This window comes from Apodemus sylvaticus, chromosome 1 (genome assembly GCF_947179515.1).
Source record: "Apodemus sylvaticus chromosome 1, mApoSyl1.1, whole genome shotgun sequence".
NCBI lineage: Eukaryota > Metazoa > Chordata > Mammalia > Rodentia > Muridae > Apodemus > Apodemus sylvaticus.
Window position 1 is genome coordinate 155,466,517 of NC_067472.1, and position 18,468 is coordinate 155,484,984.

Below are 18,468 nucleotides of genomic sequence, written 5' to 3' on the forward strand. Positions count from 1 at the left end.
CTGGACATCAGGTGAGGATCCAGTGTCCTTCCCAACCCCTCCTTCTCTGAAAGAAAGACAGCAAAACACAGGCCCAAACCTGATAGATTCCTGCAAGCAGGCAAAGCTACTTATAATGATGGTGGCGAACTGGCTGTAAGGGTAGTACTTTATAGCAGCCAGCATTAACGAAATTGTGTTTCTATGATGAACAGTTGAAAATGATTTTACTTATGTAAGTAAACTTCCTATTTGTGTTGAAGTTAATACTTGCATGTCAAAAGATTAGCTTTCTAAGTGATCCTGCAAATAAAACAGGCAATTTTCCGTTTGGAACATGAAAATAATGTCAGTCCCACCCAAGAGAGGGTTTCCTTGCTTTCTGGCTCTGGAGCCTTCTCTCTGCCTTAAACATTTCACTTCTACTAATTACTGATAATATTTTAGTCTCTCTTTTCTGAGAAAAGAGGACATTGTTGGGACTTCCCCAGCAAGCCACAGTTATGAGCACCAGGGGGAGTTCAGGTAAGCAGGCATCACCCTAGAGAAGATCTCCTTTTGGCAAACCACCTCACTTACTTGCAATGGCGTCCCTAAGAGAAGGCACACGGCCCGGGGGACAAGCAGGGTGGGTGCACTGCAGTAAAACTACCAGTGCCCATGACTCCATCTATGACACGGGCCAGTCCCCAGGCCCCTTCTGCGCCTCCCTGCGGGATCCCCAAGCTCTCCTTCCCACTCCCCCAGCCCCGCCCCCTTCCCGACCTCCCAACTCCAAGTCCATTCAAACCTCGCTGCCTTCGCCTGGCGTTGCCAAGCGTGTTAATTGGGGAAACTCCTCCCCGCCGCGGCTGGCGGGCACCGGCGAAGCAACCGCGCGACCTCCCGCCCCGCTTCGGAGCGCAGCTGCCCCAGCGCAGAGCCCGGAGACCGCCCGGGCGGTGGGCGGCTCGGGCTGCGGGAGGAGGGCGCCCGGCCACCTGCTGCCCCCCCCTTCCCCACGGTGATCGCTCCCGAGAGCGGACGCACCCCAGCTCGGCGTGCGCCCCGCAGAGCCGGACCGTCGGGGGCGCGGCGCTCGGAGCAGACACCTGTCCCCTCGGTCCGCAGAACCCTGGGCGCTGCAGCCCGTGGTAGTCTAGTAGGCGCCGGAGCGAGTGGAGACCAAGCCTCGCAGAGGCCTCGGACCCGCGCCGGGAGAGCCATGGCTGCAAAGCTGCTGCTTCTCCTCTGCCTGTTCTCGGGCTTGCATGCTCGGTAAGTGGCTCCCAGGCGTTTCCCCGAGGCCGGCGGGGGCGGGAGGGCGGCGGGGGGCGCCGTCTGCCGGCCGCCAGTCCCAGGTGCGCGCCGTCCACTGGGCTGCAGGAGAGGGAAGGTTCCCGCACCTCACCTGTAGGTCTCCCTCAGGACCAGACCCCATCTCCAAGGCCGCCACAGCCCTCTGCAAGCCGGTTTATGTGAGGACTGGGTGATTTTAGGATGTGGTGATTTCAAGGGACTTGGGAAATCAAACTGATGAGGCAGTGGCCTTATCTTTCTCCTCATCAGTTATCCAAGGGCTTTCTGACATACATTGGTTAAACTCTATCTGTTCCAGCACTGAAAAGAAACCTCCGGACTCAGGAATTCTGTTTTCTGAACCACTCTATATAGATTACAGAAGAGGTAATTGGCAGGAGGAAAGTGAAGGGGGCTGGGGCAAGTGACAGTCAGGAAGAGCCCTGCTTCTCCTCCGGGTCCTACACCACACACAAGCACCCCGGCCTCTATAAAAGAATCGTGTTGCAGTTCATATGGAAGCTTCTCCTTGAAGCTGTAAATTACCTCACTGATTACCCCAAACCAACACCAGTCAGCTAACAGAAGATGCAGCCCGTAGACACATAAGGGCTCATAAGAAGGGCAATGGCACCAGAAGGGTTAAAGCCTGTTGCCATAAACACAACTAGAGATGCGGGCATGGTTTAATTCCATCTCCCAGATTGGTGCTCTGCTTGGAGCCTGCAGATGACCCTGAGCTTTGGAAATCCCTGCTTGTTTTCCCTACCATCACGCTAGGAACTGGAGGACTCCCCTCTCCCAGAACACACTTGTTTTGACATTTCTCAATTTCCTGGCTTAGAAAGCAAATGAGAAAGCAGCTATCCCTGAGGGTCACAGGCTTTTATTTTCATTCACATTTGAAATATCAGAAGTAGGAAGACCTTAATAACTACCCCCAAAAACTATGAGAGAGGGCTTCCCAAATTCTTACTCCAGCTAGAAAGTCCCGCCCCACCTGCCAGGACTTGTTCCTACTGAATTGACACTGGAGACTTGAACAGTCATTCAGGAAGCAGAGACTCCTGAGCTCTCTACCCAAGTTTCTTCTCTTCAGGGAAGGAGTTAGGAAGTGCAGTGGGAAGTGTGTCTTGAAGGAGATTGTGCCTGGAGGAATCTTAGTTTAGAGGCAGATACCACCAGAAGCATCAATAAGGCTACAGTCACATCACCGAGTCCCTTGCTATAGCCACCAACTCAAAAACCTAGCTTGCAGTTCAGGCCTTCAATCGGTTATTTAGATTTATAGTTGCAGTTCTGGAAGGAAAGCTGCCACTTCCCCTCATCAATATGTATGCTCCCAGAGAAGATGGAGCGCTCAGGTTTCTGAAGATTCCCAAAGACACAAAATCTCCTGGGATTCCTCATCTTTCTTTTTCAGCCAAGGTGCACATACTAATGTTAGTATGTTCTCTGTTGAGTTTTCAGTCTTAGTAATTATGATTGCAACTCAGTTTAAAAAGAACCCATTTTTTATTTATGTCTCAGATTTTTTTAATGGGTTTCCCAAACATGTAAGACAAGTGAATGGCCCATCCATCTTTCAATCTAGTGTTAGTTTTGAGAGAATTCTCTTTAGCATTCAAGATGCCTAGCTGGTATGGATCCTTTGTAGATAGGTTCTGCCAGGATGCTCTGTGGTTTTGTAGCAGGGGTGTGTGCCTACAACAGGGGATGCTGCCTATAACAGGGAGTGCTGCCTATAGCAGGGGGTGCATGCCTACACCAGGGGCTGCATGCTTACAACAGGGGGTGCTGTCTACAAGGGGTGTGTGCCTACAACAGAGGGTGCTGCCTACAACAGGGGATGCTGCCTACAACAGAGGGTGCTGCCTACAACAGGGGGGCTGCCTACAACAGAGGGTGCTGCCTACAACAGGGGATGCTGCCTACAACAGGGGGGCTGCCTACAACAGGGGGGCTGCCTACATCAGGGGTGCTGCCTACAACAGGGGAGCTGCCTACAACAGGGGGTGCTGCCTACAACAGAGGGTGCTGCCTACAACAGGGGGTGCTGCCTACAACAGGGGGGCTGCCTACAACAGGGGGCTGCCTACAACAGGGGGTGCTCCCTACAACAGGGGGGCTGCCTACAGCAGGGGGGCAGCCTACAACAGGGGGTGCTGCCTATAATAGGGGGTGCTGCCTACAACAGGGGGTGCTGCCTATAATAGGGGGTGCTGCCTACAACAAGGGGTGCTGCCTACAAAGGTGGTGCTGCCTACATCAGGGGGGCTGCCTACAACAGGGGGTGCTGCCTACAACAGGGGGGCTGCCTACAACAGTAGGGCTGCCTACAACAGGGGGTGCTGCCTACAACAGGGGTGTTGCCCACAACAGGGGGTGCTACCTATATCAGGGGGTGCTGCCTACAACGGGGGGCTGCCTACATCAGGGGTGCTGTGTACAACAGGGGGTGCTGCCTACAACAGGGGGGCTGCCTACAACAGGGGGCTGCCTACAACAGGGGGTGCTCCCTACAACAGGGGGGCTGCCTACAGCAGGGGGGCAGCCTACAACAGGGGGTGCTGCCTATAATAGGGGGTGCTGCCTACAACAGGGGGTGCTGCCTACAAAGGTGGTGCTGCCTACATCAGGGGGTGCTCCCTACAACAGGGGGTGCTCCCTACAACAGGGGGGCTGCTTACAACAGGGGGTGCTGCCTATAATAGGGGGTGCTGCCTACAACAAGGGGTGCTGCCTACAAAGGTGGTGCTGCCTACATCAGGGGGTGCTCCCTACAACAGGCGGTGCTGCCTACAACAGGGGTGCTGCCTACAACAGGGGTGCTGCCTACATCAGGGGTGCTGCCTACAACAGGGGGTGCTGCCTACATCAAGGGTGCTGCCTACAACAGGGGGGCTGCCTACAACAGGGGTGCTGCCTACAATAGGGGTGCTGCCTACATCAGGGGTGCTGCCTACAACAGGGGTGCCTCCCTGCTGCTCCTCGCTGAGCTTCTTGCACAGAAAATGCAGTGTGTCCTTTCCATGATTACAGATTTGGGGAGTTCAGGAGTTGTTTTTAATATTGAGGAGTCCTTTGACTGTTGTCTCTGCCATTCTGATGAAGAGAAGGTGTAGGGACTAAAGATGCTCTGGGGAATGAGCATGTGTTTGTTTTATTCGTAAGGAAAAGCTAATTGCCGCAACCCTGTTCAGGATGCAGAAGTCCGAGCGACAGAGTGCTCAGAAGGTTATATATGACCCTATGTAGAATTTTGAAGAGAACGGAAATTCCGTGTCATTCACCTGCTTGTGGGTCCCCTGAGGTGAGACTGGCTTTTCTCAGGGCACTGTGTAGGGCAAGGGTTCATCTTCTGGACTTGGAGAGGCACAGTGCTGGCAGCTGAGGAGAAAGGACCACTGAGGCATCCTGCTCTAGCTACAGAGCGGGGCTTCATGGAGCAGAGGTAGAGAACAGGCCTGCTCTCCCTGCCTTCATCCCCAGAACTCCCACCTGCCCTAGCCACTGAGGAAGAATCTTATGCAATGCCAGATAACGCCTCTCACCACTAGAGGGAGAATGAGACTCCTTATAATCTCTGCCCTTGAAGTAGGCAGGTTTTCTGGGACTGTGCAGGAATAGAGAAGTATATGTAGTTAACATGGAGTGTGTTGCCTGATCACAGTTGACTGTCGGGGCAGGGAGGATCATGGAGTTGCAGACCTGCTGCTGCTGCAGTGGTGGAGTAGAGGGCAGGAGAAGAGACCAGAGGAAGAAAAAAGAAAGAGATGGCAGGAGAAAGGCATGTAGCAGGGGGCTGGGGAGGTCTGATTTTGCTGGGACTAGCTATCTACCTATCCAATTCTTCAGTCCCCAAGTGACTTTGTTCTGGAATAATTTGTTAGGTTCTAAAGGCACTGTGTAGCTATCAGTTATTCATGGGATTCATACTACCTATTCTTTTTAAATTTTGCTTTGCAAGGTGACACAATTAACATTCCCGATACAGCTTCTAACTATGTAAAATACTTGAATATTTAAAAGTTCTATAATATCCTTTGTACATGTACAGTTTTACAGGTAGTGAACTGCATTCTCCTTACTGGGTGAAGGAGGTATCAAATATCCTAAATTCCTCTTGGTGGTGAATATTCAGCTTAGGTAAAAATCCACAACTGTTTTGGAGCTCGTGGATGGCTTAATTTAATCTTCTAACCAGTCGGGTATTCATGAAATAGAATTCAGTTTAAGATCAGTTTAGGAGAAGCTTAATTGCAAAAGCTATTCTACAAGGTTCATTATCAGGATCTCTCACACATGGATAGCTGTTCTTTCAAGTCCACCCGGCCCACATTTGCAGTTCCAAGCAGCTGTTGATTAGGAAAATAGTTCTGAGCATGTACAGACTTTTTCTTGCCCTTATTCCCTAGCCAATACCTTGTAATAACTATTTACATAGCAGATGTGTTGAACTAGTCACGTGGGCATGATTGGAAACATTTGTGAACATCATGTGTAAATAGAGCATCTTTTATGTGTAGACTTCACCGTCTTCAGATTTTTGTCTATTCCGGGATTTCTGTTTAGTAAAGAAGAGACAGCAGTGCATGGGTTTGGGTTTAGCTGCTCCTGACAGCCATAGCTCTTTAACACACCCAAGAGACTGGTGTAGATAAGAGCTGACTTGTCCATATGCGTTTATATATGCCTCTGAAGATTTGAGTGAAGATGAAAGACTGAACTTTAAAATGATCAGGCTTTTCACTGATTCCTTGTTAACTTCAGAATAGTGACATGCCTGAGGAGATGCATTTTGGTGTGGAGTTGACATTTGACTCCTGTCTGGAAGTCGGAATGGAAATGAGCCTGCACCCAGTCATGGCAAATCCCCCTCACTGTGTTCCCTCCTACATTCTTTTCAGAGAAGTGACATTAAGGCACACACAGAAAAACCAGGGCAAGAACTTTGTTTCTTAAGCTCTTTTGAGGCTCCCACCTGCAAGGAAATATTGCTTCAAGGTAGAAGGAAACTCTTTTCCGTTCCAAGCCCCGGGTGCTGGGACATAGAAAGCCTCATTCTCTGAGGAAACTGTTGGCTTGAGGTTTCTCCTCATCAGAGCCCCTGTCGGCATGAACCACTCTGTGCAGAGGGGGCTATGGTGCTTAGCAGAGTAGGACGGTTAGAGATGTTCAGGCTCTCTCATTGGAATTCACTGAAATGCTCACAGGCTCGAAGACACACCAGAAATACTTAATTCTTAAAACCTGCTGAGAAAGAAATGAAGAACCAGTTTTGGTGATCAAGTTGTGTTGATTGCCAGAGGACATTCTACAGTCATCAATTAACACATCTCCCGGCTTTCCCCCATGCTGGGTGCCAGCAAAGCAAACCACCTTATAGTGTCCACACAGTTATCCCCCAAAGTCCTGGCCACATGGAACAGAGTCAGCTGTTTTCAATGAGTCTATTCTGTAAAAGCTACTCCAGCTTCCCACAGTCTTGTTGGTGGGACTCAGAAACATTACCAAGTACTCTGAAGGGTGTCTGATTTTGACAGGTTGGTATTATGACAGGTTGGCAAATATTATTTAGGGATTTGTACCCCACCTTAGTTCATTTAGTGCACCCCAAAAGACACAAAACCTTTAAATTTTTAATAAACCTTCAAGCACTAGAGCTGGGCTGATATCAACCCTCTGTGCTATTTTGTCTATTTTCCCATCAATATCCCCAATATATCACTTGCCATGTTCTACCTGGGCTGCTCCTACTCCAACTGGCTGGCCCTCATGGATATGAGCTCATAATCCACCTACCCCACGGCGTGATCTTCCCACTTCTTCCTCCTCTTTCTTTCCTCATGATCTCTGCTCAGACCAACCTAGTACAGGTTGGTAAAATACTTTTATTTCCTGCTGGCCAATTTGGCATCAGTTGACCTATTGCCCTGCCTCTGGTTTAATTTGGGCTGGGCTGTTCTGCTAACAGCAGTTGCATTCTTGCTATGGGATGTCTCCTAGTTTCCCCACCCATTTTAATAGCACTTAAAAGGAGGAAATTTAAATAATATTCTGGAGCGTTTACAATTTATATGTCACATTGTGTTATCACTGCAGGTCCAGGAGGGTGGAAGAGGATGAGAATGAAGATTCTCCATCGAACCAGAAGTGGGTCTTGGCACCCAAATCACAAGACACTGATGTGACACTGATTCTCAACAAATTGCTGAGAGAATATGACAAAAAGCTGAGACCGGACATTGGAAGTGAGTGACATTTATTATTCCAATATAAAAGATGCTATGATAATCTATGCATTTAGAGTTTTCATGTTAAATCATTATAAATCCAGAGTTGCTAACATAGTGCTACAAGGCCTCCTGTATTTGTCAGTTTGAAGTGAATGACAGCAAAGCCAAGAGGTGGCCAAGTTCAGGCCTGTGCGGGCCTGTGTTCCCTGTCATACCCTTAAGGTTTTGATTTCCGTTTCTCTGCTAGTGTTCTGAGCTTGCTGCATGTGGCTGGACCTCAGCGTCCTCTCTTCCTGGAAATGGATATCCATGCTATTCTCTCTTTTACAAGTCGGATGGCTAAGCTTTATTTTACCTTTTTATTGCTGAAGTTGAAAGCAATAAAATACTTGTCCTTTATTGTCTGTTGCATCTGTAGCTTGTCTTCATTCTCTCTGCAAGATCCTACACTGGGAAGGTTTGAATATTGATGGAACCTGACTTATTGGCTCTCTTTTTACTGAGTTTCTCAGCACCCTTTCCACAAGGCTCTGTTTGAGAAGGCGCTCATTGACTTGCTCCCTTTCCTGTGCCTTTTTACACAAAGTCCCTCTGGTTTTCTGCGTCCAGGACTGCATTTTATCTGTAGCAGGATCTATAATTACCTTCGTTTTAGCTGCCGTGAGATTTCAAAGTCTTTGTGATTAAGGAAGGAGAATTTTAAAGGCGTGTATCCAGCATGATACTGGATAAACCATGTTAAATTTCCTTGCCTCACTTCTTTTTGTATATAGTGATGAGAAGTGCCACAACTCTCCAACTTCCTTCCTGCTTTAGTAATATTTCTTCAGTGTGCTGCCAGCAGAATATCTAGAGATAAAATTAACAACAACAAACAAAGCAAAGAAAATGCAAACAAATGCTGGCCTGGATGAAGGAAATAGAAACACTTATTCACTGTTAGTGCAAGGACAAACTGGTACAACCAATGTGGAAATCAGCATGGAAGTTTCTCAGAAAGATGGAAAAATAGATCTACCATGTGATGCAGTTAAACAACTCTTGGATTTATAACCAAAGGACTCTATCTCCTACTGTATAGATACCCGCTCACCCATATTTACTGATCTCGTATTCACAACAGCCAGGGAATAAAAACAGTCTTGCAACTGATGAAGAATAAAATTTGGTACATTTATTATTCTTCATGTGTAAAAAAATGAAATTATAAAAATTTCAGGTAAATAGACAGAGCCAGAAATGTTCATCCTAAGCAATCCAGATTCAGAACAACAAATACTTCTCTTTCATATGTGGATGGTAGCTTTGAATATTTAGATCAGTATGATAAATCCAAGTAACTACAGATGCCAGGAAACTAGTAAGCGACCATGGTGGGTGAGGGGCAGATTTAAAGGAAAGGGATGAGAATGAATGCAGTTTAGCTACAAAGGGGGTGGGTGGGAGAATAATGGACTAGGAAGGGTTAACTGATTTGGAGACTGGAAGGATAGAGAAGCAGGAAGGAGTATAGGGCAAGGTCAGTAACACTGAAGGCATTTGAACAGGCCCTCTAGAATATGTGTGCGTGTGTGTGTGTGTGTGTGTGTGTGTGTGTGTGTGTGTTTATGTGATATATCATATATATGTGATGCATATGTGTATGTATATGTGTACATGCATTATATACATACATAAAAGGAGATTAGATTGTTTTACCCTCTAATGGGTGATATTTTGTCGCCTAGAAACCACAGGCTATCAAATAAAAATCCTGTTGTCAGTGGGTCCCATAGAACATCCTCCAAGCATTATACGATATTGACATTTTTTTTGTTACCCTTTAGAACTTGATGGTAAGACTTATGCTGCAAACACCACATAGTTCAGTCATAGAATATGAAAAAATCAAGCTGGCACATGCCTGGAAGCTTCATCCATACTGGCTACATTTCACAGAGCTAGAACATCTTTTGCATGTTACCATGGAAGAAAAATAATAAATGCTTATACACATATGTGAATCCTGGGGGCTACAATAATGTCTGACCTAGCAAGATATGGGGCACTCGTGGAACAAGTATTATGTAGCAGCCAACAGCTTTCAGATCAGATACAAAGCCCTGTTGGAGTTTTATAAACTTTAATATAAATTTAAAACAAGGTGGAATTCATGCTCTGTATCTTGAACTGGGCCTAAAATCCAAAACTGTCTATGTCATAGTGTTGGTTTGGATGAGAATGGTGCCTCTGTGCTCACATATCTGAATACACGATCTCCCGCTGGTGCTTGCTTGAGGAGGGCTAAGGTGTGGCCTTGCTTGAGAAAGTATGTCATTTAGGGCAGGCTTGAAATTAAAAAAAGATCATGTCATATTTGGATTTGCTCTCTCTGTTTTGTGGTTGTTGATCAAGATGTAAGTTCTCAGCTATTCATTTGATCTGCCATTGTGCATGAAACCTCTGAAACCATAACCCAAAGTAATACTTTATTTTATGTGATATCCATTATGTTGCCTTGGTCATGGCACCGTATCGTATCAATAATAGTCATAGACCCTAAGGGAGAACCTGGGGTCACGTATGTCATAGTCCTTGAGTATACTACTCTCATTTGCTAAGTCAGCATAGTAATAAACTTCTCTGTAAGTACTCTCCTTTATAACCATGGCATAGTACATCTCTGACTCACATTAGAGAAGTTTCTTTTTGGAGTAGATAGCAATTAACACAGAGGCTCAACTGCTCAGGATAAAAGAATATAGAGTGCTCAGCTCTAAATGGGACGTTTATGTCACACCTCTCCCCCAAGGCTCAGGGATCATCACAGAAGAGGGGGTCGGAAAATTTAAGAGCCAGAAGTAATGGGTACCTACTGATATGATAATGCCAGTACCTGCATGAACTCACAGCAGTTGTGACTATATGCAAAAGACCTGCACATAGTCAAGGGAGCCAAAATCCTCGAATCCCCCCCTCGAGAGAGGGGCCCATCAACTTCTGCTCCCAACTGAGGAGTTAATGGAATTGCTGCCTGCTACTGGGGAAGGAGTCAGTTCTCTTTGGGTGTGGTCTCCAAGAGGCGCCATTAGATGTCCTCGTACCAATGCATGTTCTGGCAGTACAAAGTGGAACTTAGTAGTTTAAGGGAAAGGTGACTGGCAGTATGAGAGGAACTGGAAGAGAGATGGGCATGGATTTGATCAAAACACATATTCAGGTATGAAATTCAAAAAGTGTGAAAAAAAGTTTGTCAGCATGAACGAGGTCTAAATTACTGCGATACATGTTTCATGCATTCAGTAATCACCATTTTCTCCATTTTGAAAATCAGTAGTGTGACAAGCCATGAGGGCAAAGTTGCAAACAAAACATTCTTTGGGGTGAGGGATTTTTTTTTTTGAGGAAGAAATTGAACATGTCTATCTTCCAACCCAGACCTCTACAGCCTTCCTGTAAAAGAAGAGGTACTACTGTGTTCTTCATAGAAAGTTGGAGGTAACCTATTCAAACACACACACACACACACACACACACACACACACAGACAGACACACACACACCATGTTACTTGAATGGGAAAGGGAAAGGTTCTATCCATGGGTCATGCAAGCAAAGTTCATACTTCTATAGTTTATAATAGCTCCATCCTTACCCATGGGAGTTTTATTTCAAGATCCTCAATGGGTGCCTGAAAATATATATGATACAGAGGCCCTATGATAGCCTGTGGTAGAGTTTAATTAATAGGGAAGCATTAGAAATGTACAGTAATAACTAATAAAATAGCAGCATGGCAGCAACATATTGTGATACCCATTATGTAAACACACTCAAAATATATTACTGTGTGCTGTATTCACCTAAGTTTGTGCTGTGGCTGACCACAGGAAACTGTAACCATAGGGAGAGGCTCTGGGTTAGGGAAGGCTTCCTGCTGTAGACATAAAGAGCTGTGAAAATTTTCACAGAAGAGCCCTGTGCTTTTGGAGTGAAAGGAATTTCAGAGAAAGTGCAGTGCAAAGGGTCAATGTAGGATGCTCCTGTTGGTTTAGAGGCTGAAGCTATGCCATAGTGTTTCCCTGGAAACACTACTTGGGGCACAACACTGACCTGATAAAAGTCACCATCCCTGAAATGTCTTTGGATGCATCTTCTTTTCTCAGCTGAAAGCTAAACAGCACCTGATTAGGAAACTCCAGCAATTTGCTGATACTCTGGGGGTTACCTGCCTAAGAGCAGATTTCCTGGGAAGATGTTGTCTATGTATTTTCTTTCCTGTCTTAGAAGGGTGCTGATTCTAAGGCCAATTTCTCATAAAAATTGGAATTACTTTTCTGTTGTCATGACTGCATTCAAGTTTAGTGTACTTTGCCTGTGGTAGCCAGGGTCAATGCAGGATGTGCTTCTGCTGGTTTAAAGGCTAAAGTTCTGCTGTAGTGTTTCCCTGGACCTTGGGGCAGAACACTGTCCTGATAAAATCCACAGACGCGTTTCCCATTAGCTTAAAGGAGTACACAGTTGACTTACCCACTTTCCCTTATGTCCCCTCCCAGTTCCTCGTTATGGTCTGCGAACCTCTTGAAAATTTTATTCTGCTTCTAAGATGAAGTCTAAGACCTCGGGAAATATACAAAAAGGCATGGTCTTACCTGCCCCTGCCTGCCCCAGCATTTTTATTGCATTCTGTCACATGCTCAGGGACCCCAGCTCACTTAGCTTCCTTATTTGGGTTCTGCTGCTGCTCCCTTAGCTGTGTTCTCTAGCTTCTTCAGTGAGATCAACTGCACTTCCTAATCTTACCTCCTGGGATGATATTTTCTTCAAATCATGCTCCCCTCTCACCTACCCAGTGGAACCAATCAAGAGTCCCTTTCAGTTTTCATAGCACTCATTTTTATGTGTAGTTGCAGCATTTCTAAGAGCTACCTGGCAATGGCATGACATAGTGTCACCATGATGTCCTCCCTAAAGTATTATTACACACTTCCACATTGTACCTGAATGTTGGTATGTTGGTGTTTGCTTTTTCAAAGACAGTTCCACTTCCAAACTGTAGTTACCCAAGCATAAACTCCTCTGAATCTCTCTCTCTCTCTCTCTCTCTCTCTCTCTCTCTCTCTCTCTCTCTCTCTCTCTCTCTCTCTCTCTCTCTCTCCACAGTCTACAGCTCCAACACCCCACATGTGGACACATGCTAAAATCTCCCCAATTTTGCTGTCAGTGATAAAGACTTGGATGAAGATCTGCTTATGGGGCAGTGTCCTTTTGATTACTTTCCATGTCACAAATTGTAATCATTATATTTGCAACTATAGTCCATAGCTATCTATTAAATTTTAAATTATGGTTTTAGTTTCTTGGTAACCATCCATCATTTTAAGTAATGCTAAAGCCATGGCCCCTGTCAATCTAGGACCATATAAGATGACATTTTCTGGGAAGTCGGTCTAGTACTATGAGTTTGGAAGGGCTACATCAAGATAAATTTTTAACAATATAATTGTGGAAAAGAAGGAAATGACCAAAGTAAATTTATCTTAAGGGTTTCAAGAAGTTTGAGTATTTCTCAGAATATAGATTATTAGAGAAGACAGTCCTCAGTGGTGTTACCTACAGAAACAATACCATTATAGTCATGTTGATTAAGGTGAAGTCATGTTTTGTTACACTATATGATGGGTAGAAATGACCATAGACACATTTTATCTAGATCTTCTCTTGGGCAGGTCCATGGAGAGACAGTCCACTACTGTGTTCCTCTTCTGCAGGAATTCACCTTTCTCTGGATTTTCTGAGGCATGCTTCCCCCAAAGCATTACAATTTCTAACTGTGATATGCCTGAGTGAAGAGAATGTTATTGCAGTAATCCAGGAAATAGCACAGATACACCAGTGTCCTCTGTGGATACCCTTCTATAGCCCAACAGTTTTCATATCTTGAATGTTTGATACCTGTATGACTGGATTTTTTTTTGTCTTTTTTTTTATTCGATATATTTTTTATTTACATTTCAAATGATTTCCCCTTTTCTAGCCCCCCACTCCCCAAAAGTCCCATAAGCCCCCTTCTCTCCCCCTGTCCTCCCACCCACCCCTTCCCACTTCCCCGTTCTGGTTTTGCCCTATACTTCTTCACTGAGTCTTTCTAGAACAAGGGGCCACTCCTCCTTTCTTCTTGTACCTCATTTGATGTATGGATTATGTTTGGGGTATTCCAGTTTTCTAGGTTAAGATCCACTTATTAGTGAGTGCATACCATGAGTCACCTTTTGAGTCTGGGTTACCTCACTTAGTATGATGTTTTCTAGCTCCATCCATTTGCCTAAGAATTTCATGAATTCATTGTTTCTAATGGCTGAATAGTACTCCATTGTGTAGATATACCACATTTTTTGCATCCATTCTTCTGTTGAGGGATACCTGGGTTCTTTCCAGCATCTGGCAATTATAAATAGGGCTGCTATGAACATAGTAGAGCATGTATCCTTATTACATGGTGGGGAATCCTCTGGGTATATGCCCAGGAGTGGTATAGCAGGATCTTCTGGAAGTGAGGTGCCCAGTTTTCGGAGGAACCGCCAGACTGCTTTCCAGAGTGGTTGTACCAATTTGCAACCCCACCAGCAGTGGAGGAGTGTTCCTCTTTCTCCGCACCCTCTCCAACACCTGCTGTCTCCTGAATTTTTAATCTTAGCCATTCTGACTGGTGTAAGGTGAAATCTCAGGGTTGTTTTGATTTGCATTTCCCTAATGATTAATGAAGTTGAACATTTTTTAAGATGCTTCTCCGCCATCCGAAGTTCTTCAGGTGAGAAATCCCTGTTTAACTCTGTACCCAATTTTTTAATAGGGTTGTTTGGTTTTCTGGAGTTTAACTTCTTAAGTTCTTTATATATATTGGATATTAGCCCTCTATCTGATGTAGGATTGGTAAAGATCTTTTCCTAATTTGTTGGTTGCCGATTTGTCCTTTTGATGGTGTCCTTTGCCGTACAGAAACTTTGTAATTTTATGAGGTCCCATTTGTCAATTCTTGATCTTAGAGCATACGCTATTGGTGTTCTGTTCAGAAATTTTCTCCCTGTACCAATGTCCTCAAGGGTCTTCCCCAGTTTCTTTTCTATTAGCTTCAGAGTGTCTGGCTTTATGTGGAGGTCCTTGATCCATTTGGATTTGAGCTTAGTACAAGGAAATAAAGATGGATCAATTCGCATTCTTCTGCATGCTGACCTCCAGTTGAACCAGCACCATTTGTTGAAAAGGCTATCTTTTTTCCATTGGATGTTTTCAGCCCCTTTGTCGAGGATCAAGTGGCCATAGGTGTGTGGGTTCATTTCTGGATCTTCAATCCTGTTCCATTGATCTGCCTGCCTGTCACTGTACCAATACCATGCAGTTTTTAACACTATTGCTCTGTAGTATTGCTTGAGGTCAGGGATACTGATTCCCCCAGAATTTCTTTTGTTGCTGAGAATAGTTTTAGCTATCCTGGGTTTTTTGTTATTCCAGATGAATTTGTTAATTGCTTTTTCTAACTCTGTGAAGAATTGAGTTGGGATTTTGATGGGTATTGCATTGAATCTGTATATTGCTTTTGGCAAAATGGCCATTTTAACTATATTAATTCTGGCGATCCATGAGCATGGGAGGTTTTCCCATTTTTTGAGGTCTTCTTCCATTTCCTTCTTCAGAGTCTTGAAGTTCTTGTCGTAAAGATCTTTCACATGTTTGGTAAGAGTCACCCCAAGATACTTTATACTGTTTGTGGCTATTGTGAAGGGGGTCATTTCCCTAATTTCTTTCTCAGCCTGCTTATCCTTTGAGTATAGGAAGGCCACTGATTTGCTTGTGTTGATTTTATAACCTGCCACTTTGCTGAAGTTGTTTATCAGCTGTAGGAGTTCTCTAGTGGAGTTTTTTGGGTCACTTAGGTAGACTATCATGTCATCTGCAAATAATGATAGTTTGACTTCTTCCTTTCCAATTTGTGTCCCTTTGACCTCCTTATGTTGTCAAATTGCCCTTCAATATTGTATTTGAGGTACTAGCTCGGGCAATTGTATGACTGGATTTTTAAGTCAAATTCATTATTCTTTCTACTCAAACACTGACAAGTTTTTGTATTGAAAATTCATTCTTTCTGTCCATCTTTGAAATGTGCAGCACAGCACTGGTGTGTGTGTGTGTGTGTGTGTGTGTGTGTGTGTGTGTGTGTGTGTGTGTGTGTGAAAACAATGGAATAAAAACAACTCTCTTCCTCTAACCTAGTGCCTGATGGCCACTCCCCACCTGCTCATTTTGTCCCCAGCCTCTGCAAGTCACTGTCTTACTCTTGTTTCTATAGATAGGATTAAGATTTTAGATCTCATATATGAGAGGCACGTGATTTTTAAGACTTTTTCATGTGTCTCTTTGGTTTCTTCAGTTAGAATCACTAAGAACCCTTGAGCTACCTTAGAACATTGAGATAAATGTCAGAGACTCGCTGGCCAACAAGCGAGCTCTCAGCAAGAAAAGTGTGTTAGTGGTGGAAGCAGGGAATAACCCCCCAAACCCTTCTTTCAATGGTCCTACCTGCCATGTTCCACAACACTATGTTGAGAGCATCAGATAGAAAAACATCATTCGAGAGAACTTGAAAATGTCTATGAAAGGCTTCACAAAAGCATTAATGATTATAAAATTTTGTGTTGATAACAATGGAAACCACTCTTCATCACCCTTTTCATTATCATATCTCAAGGAAAATAGGAGACACTGGAGGTGTGGTGCAGTAGTAGAACCTTTGCCCAAAGTACAAGGGTTTGATCTGTAGTTCAAAATCAATAATTAAGAGAGGGGGAAAAGAGACACTGTTTCAGTATAAAGGAATGAAGAGCAAATGTCAAAGTGGCCATCCTTGTAGCCAAGGAAGAAGTTAGAAGTTAGAAGTAGGTCCCTAGGCTACTGTTGGTTTACAATCTAGCCTCTCCTGGAAGTTGCATGACCAAGTTCAATTAGTGTTTTGTTCTTAATGCACCAGGATATCCTCTCAGCCTCATCTCCACTTAGCTAGGATAGACCTTTCCTATAATCCACAGTCTACTGTACAGGCGACCATGCTGTCACATCCCAGCAATTACTGTATATCCAGAAAATAATTCAAATGTATTCACTCCAGTCTCAGAACAGATGTAGGAGGAGAGGAAACAGACATTCTTAATTGCTGTGCTCCAAGTGAGCGCTATTACTGTAGAGTTAGTTAACTGATTCTCCCACAAATTTAATTCAAATGCATAAGGGAGGTGGAGAACAAATCTGGTGGAGAAATTATACCTGTCATCTCCTGAGAGACTAATTAGACATCTCAAAGCTACCAGGTTAAGTCTCCCATGTGCTTTTTAGCAGGTTACCCTTCTGGAGTATTCCTCCTGTTTATGGGGGGAAGGTTCTTCACACATTCCTGAGCGGTTAGGACCTACTTGCCCCCTTCCCTGCTTAAATGGCCTCTGTGTAAGATAGGGTTACTTTAGAAGCTCAGTTCACTAGTAATTTGGGGTAGGGTGTATGCTTTTCTTATAGGAAATGTGTAATGAAGCTTCATTGTATAAGCAATTTAGTGTTTCTTAAAAATATGATTTGGTAAATTACTCAAGTCACATGTTCCTAAATATAATCTTGTGCTTGGACCTCATTTGAATAATCAGTTCAGTTCATAGAATAAAAATGATTTGTTTCTTATGTTTATTCATTACTACTTCAGGAATTGAGCAAAATAGCTGCATCTGGATTAACATGCTTGAGTGAGAAGGGCTCCTGTCTCAGAGGATGGGCGTTTCTACTGCTTACCGACAGACACTTGGAGAGACCCCTGTAGGCTTCTGTCTCTAAGTGACATAATTAAATCTGCATCCAAGAATAGAGGTTATCACTGGCCTCTCCCAGCCAACACAGAGTGGCAGGTGTCTCACGTCCATTCTCTCCAGACCCACACTGTTGTAGTTTCCATTTCAGCATGGTTTCTGAGAGCCAGGAAAGAGTCCTCAGACAGCTGTTCCAGCTGACTGCTTTGGCTTATCCCCAGGTATCTGCTTCTGACTGAATCTCATCATCGTGGAGCTAACATCTGGCTCATGGTAACTTGTAGCTCCTTCTGCTGTGAGACTGTACCCCTGGATATGATGGTGGTCCTACTGTTGCTTGTGAGACAATAGTTAAACATATACCCTGCTGGGCTAGAACATTGAATGTCCAAGGTATTTTAAAGGAGAATTAGTCCAGCAATCTATAGCATGGCACTGCATCAGACCTGCCTAGATATTGTTTCAGAACACAAAAACCAGGGCTGGACCTTGGAAGGATGAAATACGTGTTTTTCAGTTTTCTATCTTACTGTATCGGCATTATTGCAATTCTTCTATTTACTTTTTGGGGTTATTTTTTCTTTTCAAGCTTTTTTTAGGAGGGATATTGAAATTATTAACTTGATCCCTATTCTAATTTTAAGTGTCCAGCCTTACAAGATTCTCCTGAGTTTCCCTCTACCAAGACTCCTTTTATTTCTATGTGTTTCTTTCATTACAGTCACAAAGTTCTTTTTACTTGATTTCAAATTTGACTCCTTTTCCAAATATTTGAGGTGGTTCTTGGTATCTTTCTAGTTTTGATTTCTAATTTAATTGTACTGCGGTCAGAGAACGTGCTGTTAAGTGCTCAAGGCCTGTGAAGTTTATAGAGATGTATTTCACAGTGCTGATCCGGCCGATCTTGGTGTGCATTTGGAAAGAAAGCTCATTCTGCTGTTATTTAAAGTGTACCATAAACGGGAGCAGTGAGAATGTGGATTAGTTGGAGCTGTGTGCCCGTGACGTAATCCAGCTGGTCTGAGGGCCCGGAAAGCAAAGGGCTGATACGAGCCTTGTCCTCAGAGGAAGTAGCGTCCATCTTTCTCCAGCTCCCAGCTCTTGGCCATTCCTACCTTACTGGTTGACCTCAGAGCTTTGTTGAGTGA

General features: G+C 44.4%; 1 protein-coding gene across 1 annotated transcript in view; it reads left to right on the forward strand.

The window, feature by feature from the left end:
* Nucleotides 1-1,129: 1,129 nt before the first annotated feature.
* Gabrg3 (gamma-aminobutyric acid type A receptor subunit gamma3) overlaps nt 1,130-18,468 on the forward strand; it is a 670,721-nt gene continuing 653,382 nt past the window's right edge. Inside the window, exons 1-2 of the mRNA XM_052178531.1 lie at nt 1,130-1,236; nt 7,363-7,511. Coding sequence (XP_052034491.1) covers nt 1,184-1,236; nt 7,363-7,511 — 202 coding nt within the window. The 5' untranslated portion in view covers nt 1,130-1,183. The remainder of the gene's footprint in view (nt 1,237-7,362; nt 7,512-18,468) is intronic.